The following is an 18,436-nucleotide window of genomic DNA, read 5'->3' as shown; positions in this document are numbered from 1 at the left end:
CACTGCCCTGTAGTTTATCACCAGATTGTTCTGTTACACTTTACACAATGTTGATGTGGGCCATTTCATTACACATTTTGCCTTCTTTCTGCTTCAAAATAATAATAGCAGCACACATCTAGCCAATAATTCCCCTTTGGTTTAAATCCGTATATATAATAATTATAATCTGTTTAATAAGTAAAGTATTTTTTCTCCAACCAAGGAGGACCACTAACTTTATACATTTAGTATGCCAGAATCTATGAATACAGAAACACGGATAAAAAAAAAAAAAAAGCACTACAGCGTGACAAAACAAAGCAGCCAGTCACTTCCGCATTGACCAATGCATGACTTTACTGAGGCTCTAATTGGCCTTTGGCCTGTGACATCACACCTGTCCGAGTTGTGTAGTCTAGGTAAAATCTGAATCCAGAAATGTCTGTGTGCGTTTGCGTGTGTGTGGTCAAAAAGTGTTGAAGTAAAGAAGTGTTGAAGTCTGAGCTGCCTGATCATTGATCAGCTTGGGTCTGGGTAGTGTGACCACCCGGGTCTACTCTATCAGGTATGCTGATAGGTGGTGGTATATAGACACCATTGAACTGTCCACTATCCATCTGAAAGCCAGGTTTCTTCCATTTGCAGCCAGGGAAGCAATTTATTCGTCATCTCCCTGTGGCGTGTGATACGAACGCTAGTACAATGCGGTTCTGATGGGCTGTCTGAGAGAGACAGTGTATCACTGATCAGATGAATGTCACAGAACCCATGCAGCTGTCAGAAACTATTTATCTTTGTGGAGAATGTGGACACACTGTCAGATTTAGAGATTCCGGAGGGGGTGGGGGTGGGGGCAGTGTACGCAGCTCTCTTATTTTTTTTCTCCTGTCCTTTATACATGGCCACTGACTGTGCAGAACTGGACCCTAGACGTATCGTACTGTATGAAGACACAATATCTCACAATTTCACATTTCTCTTAACTCATTCGCCACCAAGACCGCCATCAAATGGAGAAACAGGAAGTCCCCCCCCCCACTGGCCTAGCGGCAGTGTTCATTTTGACTGTTGACTAAGACTAAAAGACTAAGGTATTTGATATTCAGTCGACTAAGACTAGACTAAGACTAAACAAGTTCAGAAGACTAAATAGGACTAAGACTAAATGGTGTGATATTCAAAAGACTAAGACTAAACCTTTTCTGGCAAAATTAACATTGCATTTAGACAAAGACTCACACATACTTTATATTATTATATATTACTATATTATATACTATGTTATATATCTCTGCTGTCGGGAGGAAACCTCATAACTCCAAAATGTTCATTTTTCAGGAAATGAAAAATGTAAATTTTTCAGGAAATTTAGAAAACCATATCTTTTTTTAAAACAAAGCAATACAGCCTAATCAAAGTTGGTGTCGTAACTTTATATATTGTCAATTACTTCCATGAGGTGGAGAGGTGGTGGAGTTAGTTGCTTTAGCCTCTTAACTCCATTGGACCCTCAAACTGTCTTCTAAACTTAGTTTAGCAGACAGTTTGAGGGTCCAATGGAGTTTGTCCAAAGCACTTTTTACTACGTTCCATTCGTTCAATATTTATGAAACAACACACAGACGTAAAGGGTGTTCAATAGCATTAATTTATGCCAAAAAAATCAAACACCTCAAAAATGGAGTTAAGAGGTTTCCTCCCGACAACAACAAAGTCGACAAAATCAACTGTAGATTAATCGACTAAAATCTTATGACATTTAGTCGACTAAAACCAGACTAACACTACAATGTGACTGAAACTAAATTACATTTTACTAAAAATGAATATGACCAAAATCAACACTCTTTCTGTTTCCTATCTACCTCATGTGCCATCACATCAGTAAAGGCTGAAAAGCCACAAAACAAATGTCGGAGTGGTTTTCTGATGAGTGTGTGTGGGGGCCGGCAGAGTGAGTCGCGCCTTAATAGATCTCATTGATAGAATTTAAATTGGATGTTAAATAACCATCACTCTGCTGGATTGTCTGGCCAGGCCAGCCCCAGGAAAGTGGGCCAAACAGTGTGAGTTCACTCGGAAAGATATGTGAAATTGGTCCGAGATTGAATTAAAGGGTGAACAATTAGAGATAGCCATCCGCTAAACCCCACCCCAAATTGTCCAATGCCAAGTCAATATAGTTTAGCAACCATTGCTTAGCTGGGCTAACTTTCGTCACCTCATAGCTGTCAGTGTTTTGCATGGCTGTGTTGTTGAACACATACACAGTTTAACGTCGGGTAACTCTGGTACCTCTCATTCAAGGCAAGCCTGCTCCTGAATGTCTTAAACACTTAATCCATATGCTTCTCTGACCGTAATAGTGAAAACAGACGATCTAGACGAGGCTCACACTTTGTGAGCTTGTAGATCTGATATGTTATATATTAATTTTATGAATATAAAATAAAGGGTTATTATTAAATAGTTAAATTGTGATAATATCAAACATATCATATCAGACCATAAGGAGGGATGAAACTGGTGACAGAATTTAATGACCAGTGGGGAGCGATATTCCCCCCAAGCGAATTGAACCCTGCCATCTTCTCGTTCTGCCCAATAAAATGTGGATGGGCCCACGCATCCCACTGTGGAATGACTTGAACATTATTTTGTGACAATAACCTTTCTACGTTTGTGTGAAGTTCCACTTTTATAGTTCTCCTTTCCTTCTCGCACGCACGCACACAGACACAGGCGCGCGCACACACACACACACACACACACACACACACACACACACACACACACACACACACACACACACACACACACACACACACACACACACACACACACACACACACACACACACACACACACACACACACACACACACACATTGAGACAGCCTATACATACTGTATGGTGACTTTTCCTTTTTGTCTATTTGTTTAGTATATGCATTCACTCAGGATGTTCTACACACAACACACAAACACATTGAAATAACTAGAAAAAGTGCCCTTCTGGGCACAGGTCTCCACCAGGAGGATAGGAGTGTGTGTGATGTTTGGCAAAATGTTTAGGAGTAATATAATCATGTTTTGTGTGTGTGAGAGACACAGCTTGGCGCTACAACAGGTAGCGCCACCATGAGGCTGATTTGAAAACTGTCAAGTGGCATTTTTTCCTCAGCCTAGTGGGAATATGCATGCACAGTTTCACCGAAATCGGACGCTGCGTTGAGTAGTTTTGTACAAAACTGGTACAAAGCGGGCTACTCCTGAAAAGTTTAGAAGCCAATCGTAGGCAATGAAGGTGGATTATGAGAAATCAAACAAACCCGTCTTGATCACATGACTATGGAGAGCATGTGTACCGATTTGCGTGAAATTTGGATAACATCTGAAGGAGTAATATTAGAAAATGTGTTTTACATATGTCGGCCTCCTGGTGGCGCTATAAAGAGCAGATGTGAAAAATTCCAGGCAAAGGTTTTTCCTTGGCCTCTAGGGAGTTGGTATACAAAGTTGTCCACAAATCCGTGCAGTTGGAGGTAAAAACACTTTTCGGCCAGTTATAGCGCCACCATGAGGCTGAGTTGAAAATGTTCACGTGGCATTTCTTCCTCGGCCTAGTGGGAATGTGCGTGCACAATTTCATGGAAATCACACGATGTGTTCATGATTTGCAGCATTTTGTTTGAAACTGAACACTCCTGCGAACTTTGGAAACCAATCTTAGCCAATCAGGATGGAGTCTGAGAAATCTGAAAAACCCGTTTGGTTGAATGGCTCTAGAGAGACTGTGTACCAATTTGCGTGATGTTTGGACAAAATCTGTAGGTGTACTGTCCAAAAACTTGTTTTGCACAAAGCGGCCTCCTGGTGGCGCTATAACAGGCCGTTCTGGAAATTTTGGGGCAGAGGTTCATCGTTGGCATCCAGGGAGTGTGTGTGCAAAATGTGGCATCGACCGGGTTAACAGTGCCGGAGATTAGCTGTTCACAGACGGACACACGGACGGACACACGGACGGACGGACGGACGGACACACGGACGGACGGACGGATTGCAAAACATACTCTCTCCCCATGCCTTCGGCCTGGTGGAGACAACTACACACAAGACACACAGCTGAAATGACAATTCATTATTTAGTTGTTATGTCTATGTACATTTTGAGCTGACTGAGTTTTCTTTGAGTTTTCAGTTCTGTGGGAGAACACTGATTGGCTGGCCAGAGCAAGCTTAGGGAGCTGCTGTGGACAATTGGACTGCACCACAGTCTCTCTATACTCTGGGGAGGGGCAGGGGTTGTTGGTAGTGTGTTTAAGTTGCAGTATTTGTATTTACCCCCCTGTTTATAATGGTTTGACCCGTCCCTATATATGTTCCCCTCATGTGCCATTCTGGTTAGATCAGTTGTGTTGTTCAGTTCAGTTTTTGTTTAGTTATATTTAAGTTGATCTAATTTTGTTTTGGGCCCACATTTCTGTTATTCGTTGAAACTATTATTTGAAAGAAATGAAACAAAGACAAATACAAAAAAATGAACTTTTAATTTAAACCCACAACAGGTTTCCCCGTGTCTCTCCTTCCAACCAACTCTGTTGGGATTCAAACCTCACGGTATTATTATGGCCAAATTAGACCTGTGTTAAGTCCCCAGTCAGCCCCTCTCCCCCCCACACTCCCCGGATTACAGTAGGTCAAAGTCCTTCGTCATCAGCTCTCCTGTTTGCTTTTGGCCAGAAGAACGGTATGCTGCCCTCCGCTGGATGCTGCCAGTACCGTGCGGCTCTCAAGCTGTTTGCCAGTCATCTTCACGGGGGCCCATCCGTCGTCTTCCTCACCTGTGCCCGGCTGGAGGTTGGTGCCCATGCCCCAGGCGTACACAGCCCCATCTCTGGTGACAGCGAAGCTGACGGAGGCTCCACAACACACTCCGCTGGCCAGCTCTATGCCAGCCAGGGCTGTGGGCACAGCCGTCTCCTCAGCTCCTTGGCCCAGCCCTAGACGACCGTACTCCGACCTGCCCAGGCTGTACACCTGCCCTTCAGAGTTCTTGAAGCAGGTCAGCTTCACGGGGAAGAAGCACGTCTTGATGCTCTGTGTGCCAAGCTGGTGGTATGCTAATCCGTACACGTGGCCTTCTTTTGAAACGACAAAGGTGAAGTAGAAGGCATCCACCAGCTGCACCTTGCCTTTGAACTTCACAACCTGAGGGGTCAGCAGCCGGCTCAGGCCCAGTCTGCCTCCTCTGTTGGTAAACATCTCCGGCACCCTTTCCAGCTCGCCCTGCTCTCCACAGCCTACTGTGTAGAGGTTCCCATGAAGAGTAATCATTACCAGATGGTCATGCAATCTTCACAACAGGCTCTTGGATGTGAATATGAACAGGAAGACTACATTTCTCCATTGGCTCCAAAAGACCAATAACACCGTTATCTCTTTTTTTAAATTTTTATTATCCCATGATTTTGCAACCCAGTTTTTTTCACCCAGTGCCAATTATCTAATGTAATCCTGGGCGCTACACTTCCTCTGCCAACCTGGGGGGGGGCAGCGGACTGACCTCATGCGTCCTTCTATGCATGAGGAGTCCAAGCTGCTACTTTTCACCTGACGGGGGAGTTTCCCCGGCCGGACGTAGCGCGTGGAAGGAACACGTTATTCCGACCAGTTCCTTTCCCCTCCATCAGGCGCCCCGGCTGGCCAGGGGGAGGTAGTTTTAGAGACCAGGATTACTGTTTTGTGAGGGTACCTACATGCAAACATGCAACCACCACGGACCACAACAACAACAACCGCCGACCTCTGATATGTTGATATTAAAGCGTCCAGACGTTACACCGAACACGTTGTTGTTCCTTTTCTGCAAACCAAAACACACTGTCTGTAACTGACTGAATGACTGACTGAATGCACGCTAGAGTTATAAAGTTATATTATAAAGTTATAAAACACTGTCTGACTTCAACATAGTTATACATGCAAACTCCACACAGAAAGGCCCTTTCGCCAACCCCGCCTCGGGTATGGGCACTGATGACACGGAGGAGGGAACACGCTGTTTCAGCGAGAGTTCCAAAGGGGGGGGGGGGGTGTGTGAGGGCTGCCTTTTTGTCTATTTGTTTAGTATATGCATTCTCAGGATCAGTTGTGTTGTTCAGTTCAGTTTTTGTTTAGTTATATTTAAGTTGATCTCATTTTGTTTTGGGCCCACATTTCTGTTATTCGTTAACTATTATTTGAAACAATGAAGAAACAAAGAAATAAATACAAAAAAATTAACTTTTAATTTAAACCCACAACAAGTTGACCTGTGTCTCTCCTTCCAACCAACTCGGACACACACACACACACACACACACACACACACACACACACACACACACACACACACACACACACACACACACACACACACACACACACACACACACACACACACACACACACACACACACACACACACACACACACAGAGAGAGAGTACGGAGGGGACTAAAAGTATAAGGGCTGTGCTATGCTAATACGGTTGTATAGCTGTCACTCACTGTCAGAGTGGATATATTCATCTCTAGGCTGCATGTCCAAGGCTGTGAAAATCTCAAGCATGCTGCTCAACCATAATGTAGGCCTACCTGACACAGCCTGCCCCTCAGAGGCAGACATGGACAGATGCACACGGATGGGGCTGCTGCCTTGAAGGATCACGTCACCACTTTTCAACCTATCTTCATATAATTGGTCCTCACTAATGTTTATAATAAAATAGCAAAGAAAAAAATAATAATAATCTGTAGTCTGTGTCTCATAGGAGGGCTGTGGGCAGTTCAGAAACCCTGCAGTTTCTAATAGCTTGGATTCCTCATCGATGATGTCACTAGTGGACGGGTTTCTGAACTGCCCACAGCCCTCCTATGAGACACAGTAGAAACAAAAGTGTGGTATTTTTTTATCATGAACATTAGTGAGGACCAATTATATGAAGATACCGGTAGGTTGAAGAGTGACGAAGTGGTCCCTTTTTAAGGGTTGAAAATAAATCATATCAGGTCGGCCGTACAGGGTCTTGTAAAACGGCAGAGCACAGAAGTGAATATAGGAGATCCTCTGCGCGTGTTCGTTTGGTAGAATGTGGGAATATCGCCTCTCTCGACTACGGTGTTGCAGTGTAAATCTCCTTCCCGCTGCCTCTATCGGTTTCTGTCTTGTTGTGAATGAGCCAATGAGGGACCAGCGCTGGGCTCAGCTCAGCCCCAGCTCGGCCTCTTGCTCCAGAACAAAATGGTCTAACCCATTTAGGACTGAGACCTACAAAATGTCTTCTAAATCATGACAGTTTTCTGAAAAACCTATGTCTCTGTCAGCGGTTCTCAAACTATTTCATGGCAAGGACCCCAAAAATTATTATGTAATTGGCCGCCGACCTCCATCTGAAAATATGTTGTTCCAGGGATCCCCCCCAGAAGCAAAGATTTGAGTTAAAAACGTTCACTCACAAAATAATATATATTCAAAGATTTGCGCCACATTTTCACGAGTTTTCAAAAATAGCAGATCCGAGCTTGTAGAACTGCTATTTTTCGATAGATAAAGTATATGCTTAACCCATTTTGGGCGGGAACCCCTTTTGGTGTTTCAAGCATTCTGTTATACTTTAGCTATTGAAAAATAGCAGATCTACAAGCTCATAGCGCGCCACCGAGTGGCGCGCTATGAACTTGTAGGTCTGCTATTTTTGAAAAATCGTAAAAATGTGGGACACATCTTTGAATATGTATATATTCTTTCAGAGCGAACGTTTTTTTTATTTCGACGTCAAGCCTAAATGGGTTAAAACACACAAAGGGGTTCCCGTCCTGAATGGACTAAACACTCCAGCTGGACCAGTACCACCTGGATCAGAACTCGGCCCAGCTAGCAACCCCAGCCTTTCTCTCACATCACCATGGAAACCTTCCTTCAGGCACGGCTGAAGAAAAAAAAAAGAGGCTCCGATTGTGTGGAGGCCGGGAGGCTTGTTCACTCTTGTTGTTTTTCTGAAGCCTTTGGGATGGCGAACGGTTTTGTTTGTGGCTGATTTACATGTCAAGGCCTCCCTTCGCCCTGTGTCGTTCCGCACCGTGCACTCTGGTGGATCAAGAAGCCTCTAACAGCTCTATCTAGTAAAGCTCCATCCATTGCCAGGACTTGATGTCATTCTTGGAAACTCTCCTGTTGGACTGTCAATCAGGCTTATCTGTGTCGTAGTATGTAGCCTACCTCTGCTAGCCGTCCACACTGTGTATATTTTGTCTGCATTCATTTATGCATGCATGCATGCGTGTTTGCGTGTACGCATGCATTCAAGTATTATATATACTTGAATGTATCTATCATAGTTAATTTAAAGAAACTGGGAAACCTCGTTATTTTGTTTCTCTCTCTTTCCTTTCTGTTGTTAAACTTTCTCATTTCCATACCACGATTTTTCTGCCCCCCTGCTAAGTATATACATCTTCATGCTAAAAGCAGTCATTTGTGGTCCTCTGGCTCTGCAAGACCTATTGACTCCCACAGTCTGAAAAAAACGTCATTTTCCCTCTGCGTTTACCCAAAGTGCAGTTTGTGAATACCACCTGTTGTCTTCCACCATTCAATATTCACACTGGCTCTCATAAAAGCCTACAGTTGGAGGCCATCGATATTGTCCTTTTCTTTTTGCTGAGGTTTGCGTGATCTGCGCAAAAGGACAGTTAACCCATTTTGGGCGGGAACCCCTTTTGGTGTTTTAAACATTATGTTATAATTTAGCTATTGAAAAATAGCAGATCTACAAGCTCATAGCGCGCCACCGAGTGGCGCGCTACGAGCTTGTAGGTCTGCTATTTTTGAAAAATCGTGAAAATATTTATTTCAGAAAACTGGAGGATTTAGAAGGATTTTTTAAAATTTTGAGGTCAGGCCTAAATGGGTCAAATGATAAGGGACAATATCGGTGGCACCCAACTGTACTTGGTTCTCGCACTTTCTGCTTTCTGTCCGCAGGTTTTTCATCCTCTCATTATTTTCCATCGTATTGTGATGTCACACTTTCCCCTCTCTCTTTCTTGCTGAACTTGCAATTAAATGGATAGTTCAAACCACCAAAAAATAACTTTATTTCTATCGATTACTCACCCCATGGAGAGTTGAATTCATGGATATTTTTTTGTTTGTTTGTTTTTGTCGCATTCCTAAGCGAATTATTTGACCATGTTCCCTGTGACCATGTTCCCTGACCATGTTCCCCATGGAGACACAAAAGAGTCTCATTTGTGACCCTCAAATAGCCTCTGTTTTCTAATTTCTCCACTTCCATTGTCTGTTGTGCCCTCCGGTTGCAGGGCAAGCATTGTGCAGAAGAGGATCATCTATTTCCAGGATGAAGGCTCACTCACCAAGCGGATGTGTGAAAAAGGTGGGATTCAATATGAGAAAACTAATAACCTTTCTTGTGTTCTCCCATCGCCAAATCTTCCTGCTGTTACCCTATTTCACCACCCGTGGATTCTCACTATCTTTTATTTCTCTCATGTAGTATTAACTGCCTGCTTTCCTGTTTTCTTCATTTCTGTGCAGCGATATCATCTGTGCTTTGTACACTTGTCATCGGAATGATCTTAATTGAGTGTGACCCCCAGCTGTGTATGACATTGGATGCCACACTAAGCAATAGATCAAACGAATAATTGAACATGTCCCCCACTTTACTCCCCCCCCCCCCCCCCTCCTTTCCTCCTCGATGCTCAGACAACCCCTCATCTCAACTGCATTCTATAGTATTGCCGTCCTTGTAATCTTTTAGTAATGTTTTCTCTGTCTCTCTGTCTTTCCAAGTTTCTCAGTCTCCCTGTTTTTCCCTCCCTTAATTTCGCTCTCTGTTCTGTTTGCAGAGTCGTTGTTTGGCGACTCCACAGACAGGCCCCTGCTGGACTGCTGTGCCTGTGGAACTGCCAAGTACAGAGTCACATTCTTTGGGAACTGGTCAGAGAAGATTCATCCCAAGGATTACCCCCGTAAGCGTGAAACACTTGAATTCTTCCTTCACTTCACATTAGCTCTCTATGCATTCATGTTTATCAGTAGATGTGAAGAAAATGCCAGCACTCATTGTATGTCCTTTTACATGATTGAATTTACCTCTGACTGAGACTGAAAACGTACGCGTTTCGGCCTGTATGGCCTTCTTCAGCGTGTAACGCTTCTACTTATATCTTCTAGCCTTGCACCTATAAGGATTTTGTGCTGCGGGTTGTCTGCTACGGCAGTACTATTCATTCATGTTTATCAGACAACTATAGCTCCCACAAGAACCAATATTTTCCCTTCTGATTAATATACTGTATACTGTATGTGTAACCTTGACATTGAATGGAGATTCACATAAAAGTGAGCTCTGATTTCTGATCTGATCGACATATTGATTAGAATGGAGCAGAGGCGTATCTACAATAAGGCGAGGGCAGGCGTCCGCCTGTCCAAATCCATTTCTGGCCAGGCCAAAATCCATACAATGAGAAAAAATCACACCTGTGTGAACTGAGTGGTGTAATATAGCCTGTCTGACGTAATGAAATAATGTCTGACGTAATGAAATCACACCCGGGTGAACAGGGTGAACATAGCAACCATGCTCATTTTTTCTGCACAAACAAAGCCAGTTGTAATGAAATCACACCCGGGTGAACAGGGTGAACATAGCAACCATGCTCATTTTTTCTGCACAAAAAAGCCAGTTGTAGGAGTAAAAATCACACCCGTGTGAACTGAGTGGTGTAATGTTTTATATAGCATGATCAGCTGTGGTCTGACGTAATGTCTGACGTAATGAAATCACACCCGGATGTGATTTCACAACTGGCTTTTTTTGTGCAGAAAAAATGACCATGGTTGCTACGGTCATCCAGTTCACCCGGGTGTGATTTAATTACGTCAGAAATTATTTTGAACATAGCAACCATGCTCATTTTTTTCTGCACACAAAAGCCAGTTGTAGGAGTGGTTTACACCACTCAAAAACCCGACAAAAACAAGACCTGAGAACTATTAATGGACAGCTGATAGGCCGTTGCGGTAGAGCGTGACCCTCAATCACCCATTGGAATGTAAATGCAAGCCTTTCAGCCTTTGTATCCTACTCGTCTGGCAGGTATATCTCTTTGAAAACCTTTAGTGCTACGATTGTGCGCGGGGAGACGACAATTAACACTTATCTTGCCTGCCCGTAATTCCTGGATACGCCACTGGAATGGAGTACCATAAGCCCACAGATAGAGAGAGCACATTTTCAGGTGTGGGAAAGTCTATACTACTCTTTGTCACTTCAGTCTCTCACTCGCAATCACTTTCACTGAGGGGCGGATTGTCTGGAATCGGAAGTTTCCCGGTTCGATCCCTGTTCCTTGTGGCATCATGTCTAATTGTCTTTGAGCAAGACGTGTGTGTGTTTTCTGTCTGCAGGTAATCTTGCATACCTAACTGGGCCGGCCTGACCCATAGCCAATCACAGACATGCAAAAATGCTATCACAAGTTGACGTTATATTATTAATACCAAATTCATACCTTCATCAACATGACATTCCCAGAACCCACAAACCTGTCTTTATTTAGCCCCTTGACACAGTTTACTGTGCCAGTATTCACCAAAGCATGCACCAAAAGTAATACAATCTAATACAGCATTGTCTTGAAAACACAGACATGTACTGTACATTTGCTGAGCGAACATGCTGGATTTTAAATAGGTATTTAGATTTTTGATTGATTATAATTATTATTTTTTTGCTTTTACTCACATGGTAGAAACGCCTACATCCCGATCCGACGTGCACCTTAGAAAAGTCTAAACTTTGATCACGCTAAGAAAGTGAATCCATCACGCATCGATGCACAGCCTAGAATGAGGATGTCAAGTCAAGTCAAGTCAATTTTATTTATATAGCACGTTTAAAAACAACAGCAGTTGACCCAAAGTGCTTTCCAGAATAGGTAGACCGTAGTCTATCACAGTGCAATAATAAAACATGTAATATAATCGGAAAAAAACAGGCCAAACAAATAACAATGAACAACAATAAACACTAAAATTCACACTGTATTAAAAGCCAGACTAAAAAGGTGTGCTAACCTTGATGTGGGTTGGAAGATTATTCCAAAGTGTGGGACCAGCTACAGAGAAAGCCCGATCACCTTTGGTTTTCAGATTTGAAGGGGGGACTGCAATGAGTTTGAGAGTGGAGGATCTGAGTGTCCTGGTGGTAGGGGGAGCTGTTATTAGTTCAGAGATGTAGGAAGGGGCAAGGCCGTTTAGGGATTTAAATACAAAGAGGAGTGATTTGAATTGAATGTGGAATTTAACAGGTAACCAGTGTAGTTTTGCCAAAGCAGGGGTGATATGATCTCGTTTTTTCGTTCCAGTTATCAGTCTGGCAGCAGCATTTGGCTCAAATATGGAGGGCTATCACTTCCGGGGCGGGCGGAAGTGACCCGTCTTGTATAAGCTTATAACGCAGGCCCCAGAGTTTGGCCCTCCAGGCCACACTCTGGCCTGGAGGGCTGGGAGATAACACGTTAAATTTGTCACGGTAGATCCTACATCATGCCATTGCTTTTCGCTCTCCCACCCTACATTTTTCAAATTGGCCTCATGGTGGCGCTATAACAGGCATATTTCTGTGAGCAGCTATAATCTCTGACACCGTCGGATCGATCGCCGTGAAACTTTGTGCACACACTCCCTGGAGGCCAAGGCCTAAACTCTGCCCCAAATATTTCACATTTGGCCTGTTATAGTGCCACCAGTTGGCCGATGTTTGCAAATAGTAAAAAATTATATTATTACTCCTATAGACAGACACCACAAGAAGACGAATCTCTCAGATTTGTAATATTCCATCCTCATTGGCTATGCTTGGCTTCCAAAGTTTACAGGAGTGGCCCATTTTAAACAAAATGCTTCAAATCATAAATGCAGTGACCAATTGCTTTGAAACATTGCTATCCCACAATAGAGGGTATGCACGTGACATCATCATTATACCCGGAAGTCATGCGGGAATGCCTACTGAGTGACTACTTTCTGGCCTTGACAGCCAATACATCCAAACAGAAAAGTCCTATTTGATTGCATTAAATGACCATCATGGTCACTGACCTCGACTATGCAGACGACATCGCCCTAATCTCGGATACAGTCGAGAAAGGAAGGGAGCTACCAGGGCTGGACTGGGACAAAAATTCGGCCCGGTCATTTTCGCATGAATTTGGCCCAGACCGGCCCACCACAACCAGCACGCAGATAGCAGAAACTCTACCACCCACTCCGTCGAGGCACACACAAACAAACAAGCCCTAATACCACCACTTTTACAGAACAACATAAATGATACAAACCAACAGACAACTACACAACCCTTTGTAGAGGGTTTATTTGTCACTCACTGATACAGGTACAGTGAAATTATCATGATAGTACTGGCAGAATGGCAGCACGCCCGGATCTTTCCTGGTGGCCTGCCACCTATTGGCCTGCCTGCCTGCCTGTTTTTTTTGTTTTTTTTAAATATCATGGCGGCCCCCTACGGTCGCGGCCCACCGGGAAAATGCCCGGTATGACCTGTGGCCAGTCCAGCCCTGGGAGCTACTACTGGCAGTAGAAAAGGAGTGCAGGAAGATCGGCCTCAAGCTCAATGCCAAGAAAACAAAGGTAATGACAGTCAACACCATCTGCTACTGCGGACGGTGCTCGAGCGAGTCGAGGACTTCACATACCTCGGGGACCTGGACTGCCTCAACTGAACAGGATCTTAAGGTTCGGAGTGCACTTGCCTGGAAAGCCTTGCATGGGATGAGGAGAGTGTGGAAATCAGACATGGGAGAAGACCTTAAGAGGCGGCTGTTCATATAGCTACTGCGGAGTCAGTACTGCTGTATGGGGCCGAGACATGGACGCTCACAGTACAACAGGAAAAAGCCCTGGATGGAGTCTACACAAGAATGCTAGGAATGGCACTACGTGTCACATGGACGGACCGCATCAGAAATGTGGACCTCTATGGGGACCTACCACGGGTCACGGACAAAGTGAGAGAGAGAAGGATGAGGCTGGCAGGGCACTGCTGCGTCAGGCACCCAGAACTTGAGGCAAGTAAATTGACTCTATGGGAGCCAACCCAGGGCAAAGCCAGGAGGGGAAAGAAGCGTACCACCTATGTAGACTTGCTGCGGCGCGACAGCTTGGCTAACAACACTGCAGAGCTCAAGAACCTGATGTTGGATAGGAATTTGTGGAGGGCAGCGATCCAGGAATCCCGAGTTGGTGTTGGCTAGACCTCACTCTCGCAGCAACTAACTAAATTACTTTAAACAACATTAAATTCACTATGTCACTCACTTTATACCACTCGATCTGCCATTCAATTTATTCATGCGCATACCCTCTGTAAGCCATGGCGGAGACCTTTGCTACGAAGAGCTTTTTTTTTTTTGGCTGGGGACAGGGCTGAGTTCTGATCCAGGTGGTACTGGTCCAGCTGGAGTGTTTGTACACATGGTTCACATAATTCACATGCAGGGCCCAAGGGTAGAGTGGCCGGATGGGAACCGCAAGGTTGCCAGTTCGAACCCGCGGGCTCCCCCAGAGTTAGTGTCGAAGTGTGCCTGAGCAAGACACTGAACCCCTAATTGCTGCCGATGTGCAGGTTGGTGCCTTGCATGGTTTCCTCAGCCATCGGTATGTGAATGGGTGAATGTAATGCACAATCGATGTAAAGCGCCATGGATAAAGGTGCTACATAAATGCACCATTTATATTACCATTTATTTCCACATGGCTGCGATGTCGGAAATGGCAGAAGTCAAGTCAAATCGGTATGCCCTCTGCCTTTTCAAACATTGTGATCACATATACCTGAGACAGAGAGAGGTATAGGGCATGCCTCCTGATTGAGACTGGCACTCTACTGAGTGCCCATTTGTGTGTTAAAGGGTGAATTTCAAAGCACTTAGGAAAGTGGGGCTATATAAATGCAAACCAATTCACTCATTTTCTTTCTTTCAAGTTTCTATTGCTTTCTGTCTTCTGTTTCTCTCTCGCTCGCACACGTGCGCACACGCACGCAGACAGACACAGACAGCTAGATTTAAAGGAAGATAGGGTAAGCTTGAGCCTGATATAAACTTTGTTGTGTAACCCATGTCCCAATGCCGAAAGTAGATGATCTATAAGCTCTCAACACGTCGCATTGCGGTTCAGTGTGAATTTGTAAATCTGCTATTTTCGGCATGGGATTAAGTATAATTTAAGCATTCGCTACTGTATACTGTACTGGTACCGTACTGTACTGGTACTGTACTACTCTATACTGTACTGTACTCTCCCTCCTTCTCCACTCCCTCCATTGGCTCCCGGTCGCTGCCTGCACATAATACAAAACTATGATGCTGGCGTTCAAAGCAACCAAAGGTCTGGCACCCCCATATCTTGCATGTCTGATTGAACCCTACAAACCCTCCCACGTACTCAGACATGGGGTGGAACACGCTTCCCATTACAAGCAGAACTTCAGACTCACTCCCAATCTTCCGCCGTAGTCTGAAAACCCACTTCTTCAGACTCCTTCATGGTCTGTAGCACTTGCCCTAGCCCCGACGACCTTACAGGCGTATGCAAAGGCTCGACTTATGTAACTTAGATAGCATTTTATGTAGACTTAGATAACATTGTATGTAGACATAGCACCATACGCATACAGTAGTTTCATTATATAGATATTCCACTGTTACGTTCTTAGCTTACATATGATTTATGATAACTACTTATTTATGTATATGATGTATTGCCATGTTTTCTGTTCTTGCTTAATGTAAATCGCTCTGGATTAAGAGCGTCTGCTAAATGCCTAAATTGTAAATTACTACCACTACTCCCTGGCCTGTGTGTGTGTGTGTGTGTGTGTGTGTGTGTGTGTGTGTGTGTGTGTGTGTGTGTGTGTGTGTGTGTGTGTGTGTGTGTGTGTGTGTGTGTGTGTGTGTGTGTGTGTGACACGCTGCTGCTCAACAGTCACTAGTTTTGTCCCGGCAAACTTCTAATATCTCTTTTGGGTCTCGAGATAAAAAGTTTGGGAACCACTGTCCTTGATAACTGACCCTAGGAGTTGTCCTTGATAACTGACCCTAGGAGTTGTCCTTGATAACTGACCCTAGGAGTTGTCCTTGATAACTGACCCTAGGAGTTGTCCTTGATAACTGACCCTAGGAGTTGTCCTTGATAACTGACCCTAGTAGTTGTCCTTGATAACTGACCCTAGTAGTTGTCCTTGATAACTGACCCTAGGAGTTGTCCTTGATAACTGACCCTAGGAGTTGTCCTTGATAACTGACCCTAGGAGTTGTCCTTGATAACTGACCCTAGTAGTTGTCCTTGATAACTGACCCTAGGAGTTGTCCTTGATAACTGACCCTAGGAGTTGTCCTTGATAACTGACCCTAGGAGTTGTCCTTGATAACTGACCCTAGGAGTTGTCCTTGATAACTGACCCTAGGAGTTGTCCTTGATAACTGACCCTAGTAGTTGTCCTTGATAACTGACCCTAGGAGTTGTCCTTGATAACTGACCCTAGTAGTTGTCTTTGATAACTGACCCTGGAGTTGTCCTTGATAACTGACCCTAGGAGTTGTCCTTGATAACTGACCCCAGGAGTTGTCCTTGATAACTGACCCTAGGAGTTGTCCTTGATAACTGACCCTAGTAGTTGTCCTTGATAACTGACCCTAGTAGTTGTCCTTGATAACTGACCCTAGGAGTTGTCCTTGATAACTGACCCTAGGAGTTGTCCTTGATAACTGACCCTAGGAGTTGTCCTTGATAACTGACCCTAGGAGTTGTCCTTGATAACTGACCCTAGTAGTTGTCCTTGATAACTGACCCTAGGAGTTGTCCTTGATAACTGACCCTAGGAGTTGTCCTTGATAACTGACCCTAGGAGTTGTCCTTGATAACTGACCCTAGGAGTTGTCCTTGATAACTGACCCTAGTAGTTGTCCTTGATAACTGACCCTAGTAGTTGTCCTTGATAACTGACCCTAGGAGTTGTCCTTGATAACTGACCCTAGGAGTTGTCCTTGATAACTGACCCTAGGAGTTGTCCTTGATAACTGACCCTAGTAGTTGTCCTTGATAACTGACCCTAGGAGTTGTCCTTGATAACTGACCCTAGGAGTTGTCCTTGATAACTGACCCTAGGAGTTGTCCTTGATAACTGACCCTAGGAGTTGTCCTTGATAACTGACCCTAGGAGTTGTCCTTGATAACTGACCCTAGTAGTTGTCCTTGATAACTGACCCTAGGAGTTGTCCTTGATAACTGACCCTAGTAGTTGTCTTTGATAACTGACCCTGGAGTTGTCCTTGATAACTGACCCTAGGAGTTGTCCTTGATAACTGACCCCAGGAGTTGTCCTTGATAACTGACCCTAGGAGTTGTCCTTGATAACTGACCCTAGTAGTTGTCCTTGATAACTGACCCTAGTAGTTGTCCTTGATAACTGACCCTAGGAGTTGTCCTTGATAACTGACCCTAGGAGTTGTCCTTGATAACTGACCCTAGGAGTTGTCCTTGATAACTGACCCTAGGAGTTGTCCTTGATAACTGACCCTAGTAGTTGTCCTTGATAACTGACCCTAGGAGTTGTCCTTGATAACTGACCCTAGGAGTTGTCCTTGATAACTGACCCTAGTAGTTGTCCTTGATAACTGACCCTAGTAGTTGTCCTTGATAACTGACCCTAGGAGTTGTCCTTGATAACTGACCCTAGGAGTTGTCCTTGATAACTGACCCTAGTAGTTGTCCTTGATAACTGACCCTAGGAGTTGTCCTTGATAACTGACCCTAGGAGTTGTCCTTGATAACTGACCCTAGGAGTTGTCCTTGATAACTGACCCTAGGAGTTGTCCTTGATAACTGACCCTAGGAGTTGTCCTTGATAACTGACCCTAGGAGTTGTCCTTGATAACTGACCCTAGGAGTTGTCCTTGATAACTGACCCTAGGAGTTGTCCTTGATAACTGACCCTAGGAATTGTCCTTGATAACTGACCCTAGGAGTTGTCCTTGATAACTGACCCTAGGAGTTGTCCTTGATAACTGACCCTAGGAGTTGTCCTTGATAACTGACCCTAGGAGTTGTCCTTGATAACTGACCCTAGGAGTTGTCCTTGATAACTGACCCTAGTAGTTGTCCTTGATAACTGACCCTAGGAGTTGTCCTTGATAACTGACCCTAGGAGTTGTCCTTGATAACTGACCCTAGTAGTTGTCCTTGATAACTGACACTAGTAGTTGTCCAACTGACGATCAGTTCATCTCATTTGAATGGTTGGGGCAATTCCAGATGGAAGTGTGGCGTTGCTAAAGGAAGCTAATTGGCCATGGCTG

The 18,436-nt window shown here is 44.3% G+C and overlaps 2 protein-coding genes across 2 annotated transcripts in view; one reads left to right on the top strand and one right to left on the bottom strand.

Moving 5' to 3' along the window:
- The window catches only part of spon1a (spondin 1a), a gene marked incomplete at its 5' end in the record, with an annotated part of 197,525 nt that overhangs the window by 18,714 nt on the left and 160,375 nt on the right, over nucleotides 1-18,436 (top strand). Inside the window, 2 exons of the mRNA XM_079498017.1 lie at nucleotides 9,347-9,420; nucleotides 9,896-10,018. Of these exons, the coding sequence (XP_079354143.1) occupies nucleotides 9,347-9,420; nucleotides 9,896-10,018 (197 nt within the window). The remainder of the gene's footprint in view (nucleotides 1-9,346; nucleotides 9,421-9,895; nucleotides 10,019-18,436) is intronic.
- Nucleotides 4,681-5,391, bottom strand: LOC306920990 (regulator of chromosome condensation-like). Its single transcript, XM_079498019.1, has one exon. It carries the CDS (start codon nucleotides 5,316-5,318, stop codon nucleotides 4,698-4,700), a length of 621 nt encoding a protein of 206 aa, XP_079354145.1. The 5' UTR covers nucleotides 5,319-5,391; the 3' UTR covers nucleotides 4,681-4,697.

Source organism: Electrona antarctica (genome assembly GCF_951216825.1).
Source record: "Electrona antarctica genome assembly, chromosome: 3".
NCBI classification, from domain to species: Eukaryota; Metazoa; Chordata; class Actinopteri; order Myctophiformes; family Myctophidae; genus Electrona; species Electrona antarctica.
The sequence above is the reverse complement of the archived record's forward strand: the minus strand, read 5'-3'. Positions and strand labels throughout refer to the sequence as shown.